This window comes from Humulus lupulus, chromosome 2 (assembly GCF_963169125.1).
Source record: "Humulus lupulus chromosome 2, drHumLupu1.1, whole genome shotgun sequence".
Lineage (NCBI taxonomy): Eukaryota > Viridiplantae > Streptophyta > Magnoliopsida > Rosales > Cannabaceae > Humulus > Humulus lupulus.
The window spans coordinates 282,514,183-282,536,099 of NC_084794.1; the positions used below are offsets into that span (position 1 = coordinate 282,514,183).

General features: G+C 34.3%; 2 protein-coding genes and 2 long non-coding RNA genes across 5 annotated transcripts; all 4 read left to right on the top strand.

Annotated features, from left to right (window-relative positions):
- The first annotated feature begins 1,143 nt into the window (after nt 1-1,143).
- On the top strand, nt 1,144-2,499 carry LOC133816743 (uncharacterized). 2 transcript variants are annotated; one of them, XR_009885444.1, is made up of 5 exons: nt 1,144-1,344; nt 1,858-1,917; nt 2,030-2,162; nt 2,241-2,348; nt 2,462-2,499. It is a non-coding gene; the product is annotated as an uncharacterized LOC133816743 (long non-coding RNA). The 2 variants fall into 2 exon arrangements; XR_009885443.1 differs by having other exon boundaries at nt 1,144-1,286.
- A 389-nt stretch (nt 2,500-2,888) lies between these two features.
- Nucleotides 2,889-12,370, top strand: LOC133816744 (N-terminal acetyltransferase A complex auxiliary subunit NAA15-like). The gene is made up of 3 exons (XM_062249075.1): nt 2,889-2,959; nt 3,065-3,123; nt 12,186-12,370. The coding sequence occupies exons 1-3, from the start codon at nt 2,889-2,891 to the stop codon at nt 12,299-12,301; spliced, it is 246 nt and encodes an 81-aa protein (XP_062105059.1). The 3' UTR covers nt 12,302-12,370.
- Nucleotides 12,371-12,446: 76 nt separating this feature from the next.
- Nucleotides 12,447-13,501, top strand: LOC133815588 (protein NRT1/ PTR FAMILY 8.1-like). The gene is made up of 4 exons (XM_062248407.1): nt 12,447-12,516; nt 12,681-12,889; nt 13,190-13,322; nt 13,440-13,501. Exons 1-4 carry the CDS (start codon nt 12,447-12,449, stop codon nt 13,499-13,501), a joined length of 474 nt encoding a protein of 157 aa, XP_062104391.1.
- Nucleotides 13,502-13,830: 329 nt separating this feature from the next.
- On the top strand, nt 13,831-14,468 carry LOC133816745 (uncharacterized). The gene is made up of 3 exons (XR_009885445.1): nt 13,831-13,882; nt 14,215-14,295; nt 14,387-14,468. It is a non-coding gene; the product is annotated as an uncharacterized LOC133816745 (long non-coding RNA).
- Nucleotides 14,469-21,917: the final 7,449 nt, after the last annotated feature.

The window sequence follows — 21,917 nt, forward strand, 5'->3', positions numbered from 1 at the left end:
GCTTGAAAGGCCCAAACATTCCAAAAGATTGCCTATATCATATTCCAAAACACATGTCATCAAGGATTTCGTCTCAAAAGACAAGTAATGCAAGTTCTATCAGATTCCACCATTCATTCCTCATACCCAAGTAAAACATATATAACATAAGCTAATTGTCCCAATTTACAGAACATATTCAAATTTCCAACAAAACATTTAAACTTAATCCTAAGAGTGATCAACCAAGCACACGGTTATTCACACAATTACTATCTCACAAATTGATGACAAATGATATTACAAACAAAGTATCGGCAAACTAAAATTAACAGAACAAAGATAAAAACAATAACTGATAAGTCCCTCCCCCAAATTTAAAATGCACATTGTCCCCAATGTGACATGAAGAGTAAGGAAAGAAGACTTACCTCAAAAAGCACGCCACGTCAGTATGGCGAAGGAGGTGGTGGCGGGGTGTATGGATTGAACTAAGGCGGAAGGGTGAAGTAATTTTCACGCTTTTCACGGTTTAACTTACAAAAATAATCCAAAAATTGTCCAAAATAATAAAAACCAAAACAACACTTAAAAATTGTTCAAAACTAAAGTAAAACAACTAAAAGAATGGGATGCCTCCTGAAAGCACTGTCATTAACGCCATTTAGCCGGACGTTGAACTCTCTACACCTTTAACTTGGGTCAAGTCCACCCCTTGCATCCTTGAGAGCATCGTGTCATACGAGGAGAATTCCCTCACTACAACAAAAGCCCATTTCCATAACACAAAATTTTAACACTTTTAAAAAAGAGTTATAATATATATAAGTTTATATGCATATAGGCGGGACTTATTGTAGTTTGGCGCCTAATTTTCCCCAGCCCCAAACTTTTCACACGGTCCCCAGCCCCAAAAATTTTCACAGCCCCAAAATCATCCTCTCTCCTTCTCTATCATTATTTCCTTCTCTCTCATAATTCAGATCTCTCTTTCTCTTTCTTTTCTTCTTTTTCCTCATCGTTCTCTCTCCTCTCTTTCTCCCACCAGACCTCTCCTTCACTCTTTCTCTCTCACCTGTCTCTGTGTGGAGCCTGACTTCCACCTTCCCCTACACACGCCGGCGAGGGATCTTCAGAGGTTGTCGAAGCTTCAAGCCACGCAGGCCATCGTCGTATTCCTATTCCTATTCTCTTTTCGTTTTTCATTGTATTTACATAGATTTCTCTCTCTCTCTCTCTCTCTCCCTACTTTCTCTCAGGTCTTCTACTTCGACGTCGGCGAGAATAGAAGGGGTCGTTTCCTCAAGGTACTCTCTGCGTTGACCTTATCATCCTTTTTGCCTTTGGCTTTTTCAAACTATGCAGGTATATAAGTACCTTATCATACTGTGTTTATACAAGTCTCTGTACATTCTTACATAATACATATCTATATTTATAAGTGAGCTAGAATTGTTGAATGTGGAGTGTGTGAGCTGTGATTGAGTGAGATGTGAGTAGTTTTTGGACTCATTTGGGGGTTTCGATGTCCTAATGGGTTGAATTTCGGGACACCATTGTTAATTTTTTATTATTATTATTTGTTTATGTTCTTTAATCTTTGATCTCCATCGTGTATTTGATCTCTTTTCTTTAGTCTTTATACAACTCTGCTATGTAAATTTTTTATTTCTAAATTATTTTCCGAGAAGCTTACTTCTGTCAAGTTACAGACACTCACTCATTAGGAGAAGCTTGCTTTCTGGATCAATATCTATAATTCTTGCATGATGAACGTAAATAGATGACCTCATCTAGTACTCATAGCTTCTTTTTGTTTCTTTTATGTATATTTTCTAAAGCTGTCATAAGTAAAATAAAAGCACTATTTTACTGTAGGCATTCCTGGACCATGGAATACCAGAGAGTCCTGAAATGGTTGTTGCCCTGATGCAAAAGGTATGTAATATTATAGTATCAAAGTTTTGCTGGATTGTCATTTTCTTGCGGTGTAATACATTGTTAATTTTTGCTTTGTATTTATATGTTGGTTGTGGGTTTTCATCTGCAGATGCTATATAAAGTTGTATGATTCCCCTCCAAAGTCAACCACTGAGGAAGACGATGAGATGTCCAAGTTGCCTCCTTCTCAGAAAAAGAAAATGAGGCAAAAATTGAGAAAAGCATAGGCTCGAGCTAAGAAAGTAATGTTTCTGACTTCTGTAGCTTTTCGGACCATTCCCCTACATTTATTTTTATCCTAATGTTTAGCATTCTTTTAGGAGGCTGAAGGTAAAAATGAAGAATCCAATGCTAATAGTGTCTCAAAGACTGGGAAACGAAATGTGAAACCTGTTGATCCAGATCCCCATGGGGAGAAATTGTTGCAGGTTCCTTTATTTATTTCTCAGATTCCTGAATTGTGTTCTGTATTTTCCTTAATTGTTTGTCGGACATCTCTGGGAAAAGTGTTGCCCTGTCTGATATTTATGTGTTTATTCAGGTAGAAGATCCACTTTTAGAAGCTACAAAGTACTTGAAGTTGCTTCAAAAGAACTCCCCTGATTCGTTAGAAACACACTTGCTTTCTTTTGAAGTGAATGTGAGAAAACAAAAGGTTTTACTTGCCTTTCAGGTAAGCTTTTGTTTAAGCGTGTGGCTGCGAAGCTTTTATTCTGACCCCTCTTTTTGTCTTGAGCTGCATAAGGCCAACTGATGACTAAATTTTCTTTGGAGTGCAGGTTGTAAAGCAACTACTGAGGTTGAACGCTGAACACCTAGATACACATCGCTGTTTAGTATGTATCTCTGTTATCTATGGCCATCATGTTTGTATATGTTCTTATCAGTTTGTGGTGATCTATCTATTCCACTCAAACTTATTGTTAACTGCTTAAATATAGATTAAATTCTTCCATAAAGTGGATTCGATGCCCACTCCAGTTATAGATGTTGAGAAACTCATTTCGAGTGTCTTGGAAGCAGAATGCCCAACAATAAGGTTCTTTTTCTACTTTCCTGTCTCTTTTTTGTGCCTGTAAATATTTAGCATTAAATTAACTGTTTTCTTTCCTTCTTTCTTCTTTTTTTATTTCTCTTTTAATAGTATTTTGCATGAGAAATCTCTGATCGAGGCGAACAAGATTTTCTTAGAGAAACATAAAGGTGATTGTCAAACTTGTTCAGTGTCACTACTACAAAAAAGGGCAATTGTGTCAGTCAAACGCGTCAGTCAACGCAGTTGACTGACGCTGTTGACCAAGAATTAGCATTTGTGGCAGTTGGACACTGCCACAAATGAGGGTCCAATTGCGTCATAACGTACACTGACGCTGTTTAATGGAACCGTTTGTGTCAGTGGGGCACTGACGCAAACGGGCTGTTAACGGCGTCAGTGGCCCACTGACGCAACTGGGTCTCCCATAATAAAACCCTCATCGTCCCAGCCGAGCCCTATTTCACTCCTACCATATTTCAGACCGTTTTCCTCCCAAACCTGCGGCGCCCAACCGAGGTTCTCCCCATTTAGGTACGTTTTCAGCCATTTTTTTTCAATTTTAATGTTAAAATAATGATTTATATATGTTTATGAAACTTATATATAGTTTTTTTTGGATTTTTTTGTATAGATTTTCTTTTTTGAAGATATAATTTGAAAACCCATAATCTTCATTGGATTTTTGGGGTTTTCTACATCAAGAACCCACATTCCACAATTACCACAAGTAAGTGTAATTTTATTAATTTTTATGATTTAAATATAATTTTTGTGAATTTTTTTTTTATAAATTGACTATATTTCGATTTTTTAATTTTTAGATAGTTTTATTAACTTTTTTTTTTAAATTTAATTAAATTTCGAATTTACTATGTAAATGAGTATATATATAGATTAATGTATATATTTTGTATAAGTTTCATTTTATTAAATGTTTAGTTTGATTATTATTAGTAAATTTTTGTTTATATTTTGTTAACTTTTTAAAATTATTTTTAAATTTTGGGTTTAATTGGTTAAATAGGTATATATTAAAATTGTTTGTTTTTTTTTAAGTTATATTTTATTATTGATTTAGTTAGGATATTTATAGTCGATTTTTATTTATGTGAGTTGTTAACTTTTTAAAAAAAAAATATATATATTTTGGGTTTAAGTAAACAAATGTGTACATATAACAAATTATTTGTTTTCTTTAAGCATTTTATTGTTTATTTAGTTACAATATAGCTTTATGATATTTTTCTTTATATTTTGTTAACTTTTTTATTATTTTTTTGTATATTGTTATATTTGAGTAGGTATTTTGTTGACAACTTTGTTGGTGAGATCAAGCTTTGGAGGATTTTATATTGGAGGTAATATTTTAAACCTTAATGTATAATTAATATATTGAACTTAGTAGCATGTACGAATTATAAAATAGTGGAGATAGGATCTGGGACTGTGTGCTGCGGTGATATAAGGCTGTAATTGTGCATGTTTGATTGATTACTTGATTTGTTTTATTTATGTGATGAATATATGTTTATTTAAATTTTGGGAAATATGATAGAAATAGGGGAAATGCTGTCCAATTTTTTTTTAAGATTTAGTAATTTGGGAATTATGCATGTTTGATTGATTAATTGGTTTGTTGTGTTTATGTGATGAAATATGTTTATTTAAATTTTGGGAAATATGATAGAAATAGGGGAAATGCTGGTCAATTTTTTTTAGGATTTAGTAATTTTAGAATTATGCATGTTTGATTGATTAGTTGAATATTTTTGTGTATACCATGTGCTGTATAAATGCACATTTTAAATTTGGGAAATGTGATAGAAATAGGGGAAATGCTGTCCAATTTTTTTTGGACATATTGTTTCCTTTATTTACTTTTCAATTAAGTAATCCACGAACTTAATTGTTAATGTTTGTTGCTTTGTTTGTTTGTTTTTTTTGTTGTGTGAAGTTTGACAATGGATAGAGATTGGATGTCAGCGGATAGGTTATCTATGAAATATAGGAATGGAGTTGAGTTTTTCTTGGAATTTTGTGCAAGAAATACTCAATCTCCTAATAGTATTCCTTTTCCATGTGTTAAGTGTGGTAACGTTGTGAGGATGCCAATTTTTAAAATAAAAGACCACTTATTTAGGAATGGAATAGACAAAAGTTATAAAGTATGGTTTTTGCACGGTGAAAGAATGAAAGGAGCTGATGAGGGACCATCTAAGAATAATAAGTATTTTGATGTTGATTACGAAGTTGATGATGTTGCAGAGATGATTGATGATGCACAATATGAATCACATGTGGATCCAATTAAATTTCAGTCAATCTTAGAAGATGCTGAGAAACCCATTTTCCCTAATTGTATAAGGTTCACTAAATTATCAGCACTGCTTAGGTTGTATAACTTAAAAGCCAAACATGGGTGGAGTGATAAGGGAATGACAGAGTTGTTAACATTTTTAGGAGAATTATTACCCGAAGGTAATGAAATGTCGTCTTCATTTTATGAAGCGAAGAAGACATTGCGTTCGTTAGGCATGCAATATGAAAAAATACATGCTTGTCCGAATGATTGCATCTTATATCGAAAGAGATTTGTTGATGCAATTGCATGTCCGACATGTGGCGAGTCTAGATGGCAAAAGAAAAAAAATTCAGATGCAGTTAGAAAAGGTGTCCCTGCAAAGGTTTTATGGTATCTTCCACCGATACCTCGTTTGGTTAGGTTGTACCGAAATGATGATCATGCTAAAAATTTAATTTGGCATGCTAAAGACAGAGTAAAGGATGGCAAGCTAAGACATCCAGCTGACTCGCCAGCTTGGAAAACAGTAGATGTTAAATGGCCGGAATTTGGGAATGAACCGAGGAATATTCGTTTGGGTCTTTCTGCTGAAGGAATTAATCCACACAATTCCCTTAGTAGTAAATATAGTTGTTGGCCTGTAATGCTAGTCATCTATAATCTACCACCATGGTTGTGTATGAAGAGGAAGTTTACCATGTTGACCTTGTTGATATCTGGTCCTAAACAACCTGGAAATGATATTGATGTATACCTAGCTCCTTTAATTGATGATTTGAGCACATTGTGGTATGAGGGGGTTAATGCTTACGATGCTTATAAGAAAGAAAATTTTAATCTTAAAGCAGTGTTGTTGTGGACTATTAATGATTTTCCAGCCTTAGGTAATCTTTCTGGATTTAGTGTGAAAGGGTACAAGGCATGTCCCATTTGTGAAGAAGGGACTCATTCTGAATATTTAAAACATTCTAGAAAGATTTGTTATATGGGACACCGAAAGTTCTTATCCGAAAAACATAAATTTCGAAGTTTGACAGATGCCTTTAATGGTAAACCTGAATTTGGAAAGGCTCCACCACCTTTACTTGGAGGACAATTGTTAACAAAGTTGAACAAAGTCCAATGCAAGTTCGGAAAACCTAGAAATTTTACAAATAAGAGAAAAAATGTTAGACGTGAAAAAACAAAGGAGGTTGTAGATGGTGCGACAGGTTGTTGGAAGAAGAAATTTATTTTTTTTGAGCTTGAGTATTGGGAGCATTTGGTTTTGCGGCACAACTTGGATGTAATGAACATTGAGAAAAACGTGTCAGATAGCTTAATTAGTACATTGCTGAATATTCCTGGTCGGAGTAAGGATGGAATCAAAGCTCGGTTGGATTTAAAAGTAATGGGTATACGCAGTAAGTTACAACCAGAGGTTGGTGAGAGACGAACCTATTTACCACCTGCATGTTATACCCTGTCTAAAGAAGAAAAACAAAGTGTATGTCATTCTTTGTCGAATGTGAAAGTACCGGAAGGTTATTCTTCAAATATTTCTTCTCTGGTAGATATGAAAATTTTGAATTTAGTTGGAATGAAGTGTCATGACCATCATACACTACTTGAACATCTTCTACCGATAGCTATCCGCTCTGTGTTGCCCAAAAAAGTTCGATATGCAATTACCAAACTATGCTTTTTCTTTAAATCTATTTGTTGTAAAGTGGTAGATGTGTCGAAGTTGGACAATCTTCAAACAAATATTGTGATAACTATGTGTGAGTTGGAGCAGTATTTCCCACCTTCATTTTTTGACATAATGGTTCATTTAATAGTTCATTTGGTGAGAGAAGTAAAATTGTGTGGACCAGTATACTTGAGATGGATGTACCCATTTGAACGGTATATGAAGGTTTTAAAAGGTTATGTTAGAAATAGAAGTAGGCCTGAGGGTTGCATAGTTGAATCCTACATCGTTGAAGAAGCAATGGAGTTCTGCTCAGAATACTTATCAGGTGTTGCGAGCATTGGACTATGTTTTTCTAAAATTGAGTTTGAAATAAGTAAAGGTGGTAGAGGTGGTGTTGTTTCTGAAGTAAATAAATCTGATCGAGATGAAGCACATCGCCTAGTCTTACAAAATATTGATGATGTTCAACCATACATCGAGTAAGTTCTTATACACATGCATGATCAATATTATTTTTCTCTTTCATTATATTGACAATGATATAAATGATATTTCTTGAAGAGGACATTTCAATTGGATCAAGACTACTTATCCTAATAAGTCTCGGAATAAAAAATGGGTACAAGATGAACATTATCGAAATTTCAGCACTTGGTTCGAGAATGAGGTAAAATACTTGTGTTGTTCTTGTTTGAGTGTTATTGTATTTTAGCTTGTTAGAATTTAATATACTTTGTTTTATTTTATTGTATTCTAGGTTCTGATTAACACCACAAACAAAGTGTCTGAAACACTAAAATGGATAGCACGAGGTCCTTCAATGAGCGTAATTAAGTATCAATGCTATTATATTCACGGTATTCAATTCAACACCGTAGAACGTGATAACATTAGAAAGACACAAAATAGTGGTGTTACTATTATCGCCCAGACTTTTCAAATATCTAGTTCCAAAGATAAAAATCTCATAAATTGTGATATGACATTTTATGGGGTGATCAAAGAAATTTGGGAACTAGATTATGTGACTATTCGAATTCCAGTCTTCTTGTGTGATTGGGTGAAAAGTGATAATGGGGTCAAAACAGATGACTTAAGATTCACACTGGTGGACTTAAATCGAATAGGACATAAATCTGACCGCTTTATAATGGCATCACAAGCCAAGCAAGTATTTTATGTGAGTGATCCAGTAGATGCTCGATGGTCAGTTGTCCTAACAAGTCAACCGAAAGATTATCTGATCAAAGAGTTTGGGAGCGATGACATTATACTTGAACAAGAAACATTTACCATTGATTGACCGCCTATTGATGTCACCATTGACAATGATGATGACTATATACGCGAGAATGGTGAAGGGTTGTGGGTAGAAAATTAAAGGTATATATATTAATTTTATGATTTTGTTTTTATGTATTTTGTGAAGTTTATACCAGATAATATTTGTGTTTACTTGCAGGTACATTGATTATGGATCCATCATATGATGAAGATGGCGATCCGTTTGTTGATGATCATAGTAATGGTCTAGAGGGGATTAATCCTACCGCACCAACAAATACACAAGAAAAGAAATATAGGGGTAAATCAAACTGTAGTGATGTATTCAAAGCAAGAAGTGAGGGTCGCAATTATGAGGTCGAGTACAATCGTTTTGGTCAAGCGATGGGAAAAGGGGGGATCAAGATGAACAGCACCATCGGTCTTCTATCACGCACAACCCTTCCTTTAGATATCGACAATTGGAAACAAATGCCAAAGGATAAAAAAGAAACTTTATGGGGTCAAATACAGGTAACCTATAATATTGACTATTAAATTTATCATAACGAATTAATATATTGAAAAAAGTTTAATATTTTTGGGTTCGTTTGTGCAGGAAACGTTCAAACTTCCAAATTCTTCAAAAACAGACGTCCTCAAAGAAGCAGGAAAAACATGGAGAAATTGGAAAACAAGACTAACAAAAGATCTTATATATGTATATAAGAATGTAGCTCCTGAGCTTCTTGCCAAGCCGCCATCAGAGTACATCGAGTATTACAAACCAGAAGATTGGAAGAATTTTGTTGCAAAAAGACTAACCCCAGACTGGGAAGAGATGAGAAAACAAAAAAAAAATGCTCGGGCTCAGAACAAGTATCCACATCACTCAGGGCGTGGTGGTTATGCACTGGTAGAGCAAAAAATGGAAGAGGAATTGGGTCATGAGTTGACCGAATATGACAGAGCTGAGATGTGGACACGGGCACGGATGAACAAGAATCGAGAAGTTATTGATGAAGAAGCTCGAGATGTGGTCAATAAGATTGTAAGTGTTCTTCGATTTTTTAAAATAATTGTAATGATTAATCTGTGTGTTAAATTCTAATCGATTTATTTACTATGTATATAGGCGGAATACAAGCAAAAAGTAGCAGAAGGCGAGTTGGTGGAGGAAGGTTCAAACGATATACTAACAATGGCATTAGGCACTCCAGAGGATGGGGGACGTGTTAGGGGGGTCGGTGCACATGTCGCTCCCCGTCAATTTTTTCATGTCCCACCACCAAAAAGATTCAATCACAAACCAAAAGGTGTGGAAGATGCTCGTTATAAAGACCTTGAAGAGAAATGGCGTCAATCTGAAGAAAGGGCACGTCAACAGGAGGAAAAGTTAAACCAGTTGATGGCGCATATTGCATATCAACAGAGCGGTGCATTTGGATCATCAAATGCATCTGGTTCGGGTGTAGGAGGAGCCTCAAACACACCACACGCACCATATGCCCCTCCACCACCGACACAGGCACAACAGGCTCCGCCACCATCGACATGGACATCATATGCTCACCAACCACCCTCACAGCTACCACTTGCTCCTCCACCACCGACGCAGGCACCATGTGCTCCCCCACCACCACAGTCAAATTTTTCTGAGGAGGTAATAGTTTCTTATTAATTCATTATTGCATATATTTGATACAGTAAAAATAAACTAGTTTATCGAAAAGTCTAACAGATTAATTGTAAGTTGTGTCTTGGTTCGACACAAAATATAGTTGCAGAGGGGAAACTTGTAAGTACATGTTGCACAGAAAAACATAGCGTTCAACTGCCTCCTGGAAATTATCGTGTCAGAGTTGAGGTAGCCATTCAAGAGAATGCTAGTTTACCATATCCGCTTACAATGGAAGGTTATACATTGGTTGGACAAGCAGTCGGGTATGATGTTGGATGGCCACAACATTGGGTTCTTACTAATCAACAAACGAAAGAGCCACTTGCGCCCTCTACTCAACAACCAAGACAATCAAAAAAAAGAATAGAGGCATTGACACAGGAGCCTACAGAAGTGCCTTTCTCAAAAATATTGAGGTGTTTGGTGAAGTTTATTGATAAATGGCAAGCTGACCGCGTGGTAGAGATTCCAATTGTTGAAAGGGTATTTGGATTCGAAACTATCGCTCTATTAGGGAAAGATGATATCCTCCACTTGTGCAACTATGAGATGATTGGACAGACCGAGATAGCATTATATATGAGGTACAATGGTGTTTATAATCTTAGTTTATTTAGTTTAACTTGAAATTTAATAGTTTATTAACTTTTTTAATTATATGTAGATTCCTCGATGATTTGGTGCAAACGAAGGGATTGAACCACATGTACACTTTCATGCATCCCGCTTTAGTGTCCACTAATGCAGGAACCAATGAAATACATGCTAAAAATCTCTTTGATCGGTTTCTACAGATGGAGCTAGAGACACAATTTCTAATTTGTCCTTGGAACAACAAGTAAGTCAACTTAATTTTATGTTCATATATTTTGTTTATTGATAAATATCTTACACAAGGTTTTTTATTGTAGCTTTCATTGGATGTTAGTATTAATTCAGCCCCACAGTCATTCGGTAGCTTTTTTGGATCCTGTAAACTCACATTTCCGTCCGGAAATCAAGGAAATAATTATCATGTAAGTTTTTCATTTTACTTAATTAATTTATGATTTTATTTCAAACTCATATATGGGTAAATATTAATATTGTGTGCAGGGCGTTGGATCAATATGATACACACCGAAGACTAAAATAGTCAATCAATCTAAAAGTTTGTGTTCCTAAGGTAAGTAAATTATATTACTTATCGTATTCAACTTTTTGACATATTTCTATTATAATAACTTACTAAATATAATTATTAACTTTGGATAACTATGTTGTAATAGTGTCGAAACCAGACTGGGCCAACCGAGTGTGGCTTTTACGTTATGAAATTTGCTAGAGACTTGATTTCACAGCCTAGACCGAAGGCCTACTTGAAAAATGAGGTATTTTTTTGCTTTTTAATTTTCATTTAAACTATTGTTCATGATTTTATTTGGATGATTATTTGTAACTTATTATTTTAAATATTTTCTAATTAGTTTACGAATACGAGTCCATATTCAGCTGACGAAATCAACGAGATACGGGATGAGTGGACTGAATCAATTATGGCGTATCTCAATTAGCAAATGAGCAAGTGGGTGAGGAAATTTTAGTTTAAGTAGGTTTGACACTTAGAAATTTAGAACACAAGAGTACATATATTAACTTTGATATTTGAATTACTTTTATAGTTTTGATCACAAATGTTAACTCTAGATAAATGTTTATAAAAACTTATATTGTTGTTTTTCTGTTCATACTGTTGTTTTTCTGTTTCTGCTGCTGTTTTTTCTGTTTCTGCTGCTGATTATTTTTATCAAAACAAGCCAGGGAAATTGGCATAAACATTTGCAACTTCCCTGGTTAATACTTTATGTGACAGTGCCTAACTGACGCAAAAAATACTCGTTTTTAACATTTGTGGCAGTGCCCCACTGACGCAAACAAGAGTGTCATTTGCGTCAGTGGGACACTGCCACAAACTGGCATTTGTGGCAGTGCCCCACTGACGCAAATGCCAGGAGTTTGCGTCAGTGGGGCACAGCCACAAATGCCAGATTTGTGACAGTGCCCCACTGACGCAAACGCCTGGCATTTGCGTCAGTGGGGCACTGCCACAAATGCCAGTTTGTGGCAGTGTCCCACTGACGCAAATGACACTCTTGTTTGCGTCATGGGAAATTGCGTCACATAATACACTGACGCAAAAACTCAACTGTGGCAGTGCTAAACTGACGCAAATGGCCTTATTTGTTGTAGTGTGTAATTCAGTGCATAATCCATCATGTCTTATGCCATTTTGGTTAACCTTTTCCCCTTTGTCATTGGCTTTCTGCAGATTCCTTAATGCACAGAGTTGCTGCTGCAGAACTACTGTATGCTTTACAACCTGACAAGAAAGCTGAGGCTGTTAAGCTAATTGAGGACGCAACAAACAATCCAGTGACAAGGTGATAGATGTTGTACATTGGGTGTGCCTGTTTCTGGGGTTTAGCCTTTTATCAAAAAAAAATAAAAAATACATAAAACATATACAGTAATGAGTTCTCACATATTTTTGTAGGAACCCAGCAGATTGTATTTATTGATCAATCTGAGAATGGAGAGCCTCGATAATTCTGCAACCGAGAAGAAAACTGGAAAATGGAGAGCTTCTATTTTTATTTTCGGTATATCTATATATTTATGGTATTTCTTATATATATTTATATATATACACAATAATGGTGTATACAGTATAACATTTCAAATATTATGTGTTACTGCTGTTGTCTATATTTTATTTGATCAGTTTTAATATTATATGTATAAACTTTCATTGTATTGTATGCAGTATATCAGTTTTTGGAGAAATTGGCATTTTACGTTGTTTGCAGTAACCTCTTCCACTTCTTCAACAAGACCCTCAACCAAACATCAGCCAATGGTGTGACAAATTGGTCTGGGACTTGTTACCTCACACCATTGCTTGGAGCATTTTTGGCTGATGCCTACTGGGGGAATTACTGGGCAATTATCGTCTTCTCGGCCATCTATGTTATGGTAATTAAGCATCTTTAAATTGTTTTTGTTTTCCTTTTTATATAACTATAATAGTTTTATTGCTTTTACCATATTTCATTTTAAAATGGATATAATATATGCTGATAATTTTTCAGTTACATAATTAAATATATATAAATATTATGACTAATAAATATCATATATAATATATATATCTGTTTGGAGACTCTATTGGAGTTTTTGCCATGCATGATTTTCTTTTTATGTTTAATACTATTTCCATAGCATATATGTCGATATTTTTCTTGTAGCATTTAGTACTAAATGGCTTGGATGCAGGGCATGGCGATGTTACTGATGTGTGTTACCTTTCGCGCATTGAAGCCATCATGTGACCCGACCACATGCCAATGCCACCCAACTGAATTACAAACCATGATGACTCACATATCTTTGTACATGGTGGCTATCGGTTTCGGGGCAACCAGGCCGTGTGTGTCTTCGTTTAGGGGCGACCAGTTTGATGAGAAGAAACAACGAAGCTCACCTCATGTATCTTAACAAAATTTACATTTTGTTTTCTATGTAGGTTCGAGATCACCTCATGAGAAATCACATAGCATGGAAGGTGTAAGGTTCTACTACCTCTAATTGTAACTTTGATTGGTAAATAATATTTGCATCTCTAAAATTTGATATAATTGTGCCTATTTATTTAACTGTAAAATGTTAGTTGTACTAGTCTGTGCTACCCTTTTACAAATTGGTCACGTGCAAATTAGATGTTGATCAGGTGGAAAATCTAATAAAATTTTGTCCTACTAAAGAAGAGATGGAAGCTCTCCAGGTAAGACTTTAATGCAAGTTACATTGTGCTCCTTACCAGTTTGTTAGCAAGTCAGTAATTCAGCTTTCAACATACAGCATTATGACTTGTTCTGTTACTCTTTCTGTTGCTGGCTATGACCGTTTCTGTTGTATGATTATCAGGGTTACACAGGTGACAAGGAGAGCCTGGGAAAGTGTGAACAGGTAAGAAGCATTATTCATTTTTTCTTGTCCATGAATGACTTTCTATGATTAAAGTACACAACAGTAAAATGTTTTGAACTTATTGATTTATTTTATTAGTTTCTTACAAACTCCTTTATTTCTTTTAATTTCCCTCTATTTATTTACTTAAAAGAAAAAAAATATATGTAATAGAAACTTGGAATTACTACTATTGTACATCATTATTGTCCAGTTGAAATTTAGCTATTTACTTGTCAATTTGAGAGCATATAGATACCTTTTGAATTCTATCATGGCCGGAATAGTCCCAAAAGGTCATTTTTTATTTTGTTATGTTTTTAATATTTCAGTATTTTATGGAGTTGATGAAAGTTCCTAGAGTGGAATCAAAATTGCGAGTGTTCTCTTTCAAGATTCAGTTCAACTGTCAGGTTTGGTGATATTTTTTATGCTTTTCATTGGTGGTTAAAATATTATTATTATTACAATCTATATTGTATAATTCTTCTCATCGTCTTACAGATTTCAGAATTTAAAAAGAGTTTGAACACTGTGAACTCTGCATGTGAAGAGGTAAGCAGCTCCTGATGATGAATTTTTTCTTGCAGAATTTGATATATGTACTGTATTGACAGATCCCTGTGCTACTTAAATTCTTCCTTGCAGTTTTAAGAATCTGTTTTGACTTGGGTAGTTTTATGCTCTGTTTAATAGGTCCGGAATTTCCCCAAATTAAAAGATATTATGAACAAAATTCTTTTTCTGGGTAATACTTTGAACCAAGGGACTGCAAGAGGTGAGGATCTTCAATTGTTATTTTGACAGATTTTGTTATTTGTGGATGCTGAAAAATTCTGTTTTATCATCTGATAGTTGCAAGTTCTTTTAAAATAAGACTTAGTTCCTTTTATGGCCATAAATCCGGAAGTTTATCGAAGTATTAGATAATGAGATTGCTAAATTATTTTTGTGAGAGTCTAATGTCTAAACTGTATATTTATGCAGCATTGTTCCTTTCTAACTTATTGTTAGAGTTTGAAACTTGAGAGGAAATTGAAATTGGATCCAAATTATACTAAGTCTTGGTATGATAGAGGTGTCCAAATATTTAAATCTGAAAAATATGCAAGAGGGGTTTCTGGTTCAGATTGGTGTAATTTAATTAAGTTGTTTATTGACTTTTAATATTAATATCAGTGCCTATTAGTTATTAAGCATCTAGGCTATGAATTGATGCTAGTAGTAGTGACTAGTAATTATTTATTTTTAATACCAATATTAGTGCCTAGTTTTGTAGATTAAATATCTAATAATTAAACACACTTTTATTCTTATTTTGCTAACTACTTTAAACTACACTGGCTATGAGCTATTGGGTTTAATTAATAAATCAATTAGCATAATTGTTGATGATTATGATCTTTAGAAAATGGAATCTTATGATTGACAGTTTTGATGAATCGTCTCTTAAGTAAAATAGCTTGTTCATACAATGCAGGTCAGATTTTTCTTTTCCTTTGGAAGTTTCTTTCATGGTTTCTAGTGTCATTAACTATTTTACTTCTACTTATTCACTCCCTTTTTCAAGTACCACTACAAATGATATACATTTAATAGCTTGTTCATTTATCTGAATAATGGTGTGGACTGGTGAGAGAGCTTTACCTGCTTTTTCTCTTGTAATATTCATTCCTTCATGTTCATGGTTCTTGTCCATATATACTTAGAAAATGACTTGTCTTATTCTTGGATTTTGCTTATAATTGAAACTTCTTACTGCATTAGCTAGCTATTCGAACAAATATGGAAGTAAAAGGTGCTATGTAGAAAGTATTGAAGCTACAATGCATCAATGTTACTGATGAGCTGTAGGCACTTCTTGTGCATCATTGGAGTTATTAGCTCTATATAGTTTCCAGAGATTCACAGATAAGTTAGTGCCATTTTTAATCTTTGTCACCTCAGTTTTTACATCTTTATATGATATGTGTTTTTGGTCATTTATTGTCGAGCAATGTGCTATCTAATTACAGGTATGAAGAATCTGTAACCATAGAACTCGTTGGAACAAATTAAATCTTGTGTACTTTTTTTTTGTCTATTTCATTTGCTCTTAGGTTCATTTTTTAATTTTTCTATTGATTGCCTCTAAATGCTATTGGGTAGCTTAGTTTATAAGATAAAAGAGATGTGATAACAACTTGGCTTTTTTTTTCATATCTTTATTCTATTTTCTAGTAAGTTCAGTACTTATTCTTTCATTTCATCCTGATTTTAAAACTCACGGGTTTACGTGCCATTGGGAATGGATGTAAGAAGCTAAAAGATCTCACTCTAAGTGAATGCTATTTCCTAAGTGACAAGGGTTTGGAAGCTATTGCCACTTGTTGCAAGCAACTTACTCATCTTACAGTTAATGGGTGCCACAATATTGGTACTCTGGGACTGGAATTCATTGGGAAATCTTGCTTATGTTGAGCTTATCTGAGTAATGGCCCTTGAGCTTATGTTGTGTTTCATTTTTCTTCATTTGTTATCTTTTTTGGTAACATACTCTTTTGACCATTTCTCTGCAGGATCACAAAGAAAGTGAATGACAGGTGGGAGGTTTGTGTGAGCCTTAGTGATGGGAAATTTCAACAGGCATTTGAATTTTTATTTTAAATGAGAGTACTTTGATGCTGTTCTGCACTTTTAAGGGTGTTTTATTCTGATTGTTTTCTCTTGTTAAACCAGGTTAGCTTTGTAAATTCGATTGCCACAATCAAGGGTGGAACTCTTACCATTCGTCCAAGCAGTTTTGGGTCTAAATGTGAACTCCCACCAGAGTTCTTAAAGAAAGGTTCGGGAAGCTCTTTACTTGTTTATGTAGATGCACTCTTATCATTACTTTATGTATCTTTGTTTATGTTTTACCTTTTAAACTTGCAGTGGCAAAGTCTAGCATTGTGGATAGTCTTCTTTCCTGGGCCAACTTCAAGCAGAACAAGGATCTTAAGAAAACAGAGTATTTGTAGCCTCTTATAACCCAGTATTTCTATTGAAATTGCTTCAATCTTTTAAATTTCTCTAATCGTCATATTTTTCTAGACTGATGCAGCTATTTCTGGTCTACTTATTTCCATTGTCCTTATCTTCTTTACATTGATTTAAACAGTGTCAATTATTCAATATCAGTTACTGCCCACCAACAGAAGAAATAGACAAACAAACAGATAAAGGATCTCTATTAATATATTCTCATTATATAGTATAGAGCAAAATATATATATATACTACTAGTGATAGTGAAAATGAAAATGAAAAAATATATTCTCATTGAAGATCACTTTTGTTTTTTGGGGCCCATTTTACTCTTAGTTGTTGCCTTTTATTGTTCATTTTGCATCTAATTTTGTTATCTATTTTCTGTATATTGCTTCAGAGTTCCTTATGTGTTTGCTACTAGTCTTCATGTCTAAATTTTATTAAGTCATTTCTCTTGTACATTTGTTTCTGTGTATAAAATAAAATCTATAGTTCTTGCTAGTTCTAGAGCCAAAGTTCTATGTAATTTTTTATTGTCAGAGTTCTGTGTAATCTATAGTTCTTGCTAGTTCTAGAGCCAGAGTTCCCAGATTTCTTCGAGTGTTACCGTTAACTTCATAATTAAATCGAACAGCTGGTGTATTTTCTTAAACTGCTTGGGCAGGTGCTACATACTATCTGCTATTGTACATGCTAGCCAGTCATGTGAGTACCCATTTAGTTTTGTAGCCTCTGCTTTTCTCTTTGAATTTATTTTGATTCTTCAATTCCTTGTTTACTTTTAATCTGATACTTGTGTTTCTTATGTTTTGGGCATGAAAACTATGGTGTTTCCCTTTTTTGGCTCCTATACTTGTGTTACAAGAAATTCAATGTTTATAAGGTCCAAACTCCAATTTAGTTGGGTCTTTTTTTTTCCTAGTTATTTTTCCACGCACATGAAGAGAGAAACATGCAAAAAACAGATATCAACAGGTGAAAGATGACTTTTCTTATAAATTATAATGAACAGTATTTGAGATGCTTTTAAAGGTTGTAGTTATGTTTCTAATGGTCCCCCAATTGTGATTTCATTGATAGTTATTTAATTTTACTTGCTTTTCAGTTCCTTCTTGACTTTTTCTCAAACACCTTCTCAAACACCATAGGTGTTTGATGATTTCAACATGTGAATAACAAAAAAAAAAAAAAAGAAAGGAAAAAAAAAAGCTTAGTTTTAGCTTCAGAAAAACAGAAAGAAGTGGACACTCACTTAGAGAGCAATTCCTGGAAAATGAAAACCACTGTTTTGGCCAATGATGGTTTTGATGTAATCCACTGTTTTGATGTAATCCATGTAGTTGGAATAGAAGGGACTGCTTCTCCTGTAACTAGTTACTGCCAAAGAGCCTTGTCCAAATGGTCCTTTTGAATTTTCCTGTAACATGCTTTAATACCTTATTGATTGCTTGGCAGACTCCGAGCTTTAATTGTCCTATTTCTTGTACTTGATTTATTTATCTGCTCTGTTTGCAGAGGCAAAATCTGGTTAAAGGGAATATGCAACTCTTTTCAGTGGAACAACAGAGAAGTCAAGCTCTGGAAGCTCATGCTGCTGCTTTTGCACAATTTAAAGTGCGTAAATTAACTTCTCCCTCTTGAGTTGCCATCTTTAAGCGTAAGTTTTGAACTTTTTTATTGGACTAGTTATTAGAATTGTGTGCTTGACTTGGAGAATATAGAGAAGTGGAAATGTGAACTGGGTAGTGGTTATAGAGAATTTTTTAATGTTATATTTCATTTTTGGTAGTTGATGTAATGTAGTAGATAGATTCTAAATTTTAGCGTACTTCTTATTTCGTGCACTCAAAACTACATTATCTACTATCTAGTGAACCTGACAAGGACAATGAAGTCAAACTCATGGCGTTATCATGCTAATGTCGATTTTTTATATTTATCCATTTGATTCTGCTTCAAGTTCAGATTTTAAAATTGTCTGAAAACTTAGCTACGATATTAAAGTCCAACGAGCTTGATTGTTTGTATTATATCAATTCAAATTCTTGTATGGCTTTAGTATTTTAGGAACAAATTCATTTAGGATTGATAAAGAATGGTTGCTGCAGTAAGCTTCCAGTGTATTTACTATATAGTTATGTTGTACTGGTTCACGCAGTAAATCACATAATTTTTTTTAACTGGCAAAAGGCAATTTAATTTACATAATCCAGTTGATACCATCTCCTTTTTTTTTTGCCAAAATGTTTATTAAATCTCATATTTTTCTTTCAGAAATCTTATGAGACAAAATAGTATAAGAAGGGGTTGAAGGCTGCGGACACTATATTGAAAAAGGAGGTATTTTCTGTTTCATGCAATATGTAATTTGGTACTGCACAATTAGCTGATCTAGCGACCACTTTATTCAGTTTTGTTTCCTCTGTCTGTGTCCATTGGCTCTTGTCTATACACCTATATGCATATATATATATATATTTATTTGCTTTTCACATATTGGAGAACTTGACAATTTCATCGTTTTTTTGTTATAAATTATATGAATCATTCTGATGCATGAACCCCATGCTTATATAGGATCCACATTTAGCTGCTGAGCCATAGTGCTTCTAGAAAATTTACACAGTCATCTTGCTGTTTTATTATTATTTTTTAATTGAAATCATTTTCAAACAAAATTAGCTTAAGTCTTATGTTATTAATAATAAAAGGACCTTTTTTTTACAATGTGCAGGTATATTGAGATGATTTCTTTGGAGCAATTCTTGACAACATTTGTAGTTGAGGTCTTTAGAATGGAAGAATGTATTTCACTAATTTTTGTATACATTTCTTGTTTTGTATTTAGTGATAAAGGAATCTGAATTGGGCATAAATTATGTTGTAATATGATTTTCTAAACCTAGACTAGTAGACTAAATATTGTAATTACATTTGAGTAATTAATAAAAATCTATTTATGTTACCTTCTTTGGCTTCAACTTTCATATTTGTTTTCCTAGTTTTGTGTAAGTAAAAAAAGATTATGTTTCTCTAAGCTAATATAACACATGTGTTATACTAAAGTGTAGTATAACACAAAAAATGTGTTATACTAAAGTGTAGTATAACACAAAAAAAGTGTTATACTAAAGTGTATTATAACACAAAAAAAAGTGTTATATAATCGACTATAAATAACATAATTCAACACTTATCTATATATTAAAATAACACAGAAATTGTGTTATCGTTGAGAGTACAATAACACATATGTATAACACTGATAAAGTGTTATGTAAAGTACCCTGACCTACGATAACATAGTCTGTCTTAACACATCAGAAAGTGTTATCGTATGTTTTGATAAAACATTTTCGGTGTTATTAAAAGCATTTTTTCTTGTAGTGCCTTCTACTGTTGAGAATATTGAAACTATCCCCAATGTCATCGAAACCTTCAAACTTGCCACACAATAATCTTTTCATACGACGTCAAACTGTTTGAAATCGTTCTTTGGTCTTCTTCTTCTTTTTACCAATTGAATCTTGACAATCATTCACCACGTCAACTCTACAACAGGTAGGAATTTCAGTTGCTGTAAAAACATTAAAACTTATTTCCTCATTTTGGACTCGCAACCTTAACTCCCCCTTTTGTACGTCGATTAAAGCTCTTCCTGTGGCTAAGAATGGTCTTCTAAGAATGATTGGGACGTTGGCATCCTCCTCCATATCAAGTACAATAAAGTCTGCTGGGAAGATGAACTTGTCCACTTTTACCAAAACATCTTCAATAATACCCCGAGGATATGCTATTGATCTGTCTGCCAACTGAAGAGTCACTGTTGTAGGTCTTGCTTCCCCAAGCTTCAATCTTCTGAACACAAAAAGCGGCATTAGATTAATACTCGCCCCCAAATCACATAAATCGTGTTTGCATTCAAATTTTCCAATGGTGCAAGGTATGGTAAAACTCCCTGGATCTCTCAACTTTTGGGGTAACTTCCTCTGTAATATAGCGTTACACTCTTCAATGAGTGCTACCGTCTCATAGTCTTCCATCCTCCTTTTCTTGGACAGAATCTCCTTCATGAATTTCACATAGCTGGGCATCTGCTCCAAGGCCTCAGCAAAAGGAATATTTATATGCAGCTTTTTAAACACCTCTAAAAACTTAGAAAACTGTTTATCCAGTGTAGTCTTTCTAAGCCTCTGAGGATATGGAACTCGAACTGGCTGCTCATTAACAACTGGCGGACTCTTTTCTGAAAGCTGGTGGTCTTCAGTAACCTTTGTTGAATCAGACTGTTGACCCATCTCTTCATTCTGAACCACTGCCTGTGGAGATCTAGGCTGCTCTGTTTGCTTCCCACTCCTCAGAGTAATTGCCTGAACTTGCTCCTTAGGGTTGACTTCAGTATTACTAGGCAAATTTCCTTGCGGTCTATTATTAAGCATATTAGCCAACTGCCCTACTTGTGTTTCCAGGTTTCTGATAGAAGATCTAGTCTCTGTCATAAACTAAGTTTGAGTGTTGGTGATGGTCAATAATGCAGCTTGCAGTTCATTAGGCCTTTCAGGTGGAGCTTGATTCAGTGATTGTTGAGGCCTAGGTTGTTGTGATGAAGAGGCTTGATGCATTGGTGGCTAAGGCATATTATTCTGAAATTGACCCTGAAACTGAGGTTGCTGGCCCTAATTATTCTTCCAAGAAAAATTAGGATGATTTTGCCACCCATGATTGTACTCCTATAGTACTATTTGATAGGAAAAAAACATGAAATTGAAGAGGTAACAAACAATAGCCATTTCTTAGTGTTAACAACAGAGTGAATGCTCAAGAAAATATTCAAAAACACATGTGATGCCCATGCCAATTTAAGTAGTGTTGGACACCTTAATGTACTTTAGCAAAACTCAAATAATATTAGATGAATTCCGAATACAACCTTACTTAAACGTGTGCTTTCATTATGATGTCCTGTCATCTACTTGCTCCAGATTCTCTTTTCCCACTCTGTAGAAATCCAACATTTCTTCTTCCA

What these genes read in the sequence shown, in the direction of transcription:
- LOC133816744 (XM_062249075.1), top strand. Translation starts at nt 2,889, where the DNA reads ATGCCCACTCCAGTTATAGATGTTGAGAAACTCATTTCGAGTGTCTTG. An exon ending in GCAGAATGCCCAACAATAAG is followed by an intron (nt 2,960 to 3,064) that starts GTTCTTTTTCTA and finishes CTCTTTTAATAG; the next exon opens with TATTTTGCATGAGAAATCTC. An exon ending in TTTCTTAGAGAAACATAAAG is followed by an intron (nt 3,124 to 12,185) that starts GTGATTGTCAAA and finishes GGCTTTCTGCAG; the next exon opens with ATTCCTTAATGCACAGAGTT.
- LOC133815588 (XM_062248407.1), top strand. Translation starts at nt 12,447, where the DNA reads ATGGAGAGCCTCGATAATTCTGCAACCGAGAAGAAAACTGGAAAATGG. An exon ending in AGCTTCTATTTTTATTTTCG is followed by an intron (nt 12,517 to 12,680) that starts GTATATCTATAT and finishes TATTGTATGCAG; the next exon opens with TATATCAGTTTTTGGAGAAA. An exon ending in TCTCGGCCATCTATGTTATG is followed by an intron (nt 12,890 to 13,189) that starts GTAATTAAGCAT and finishes GCTTGGATGCAG; the next exon opens with GGCATGGCGATGTTACTGAT.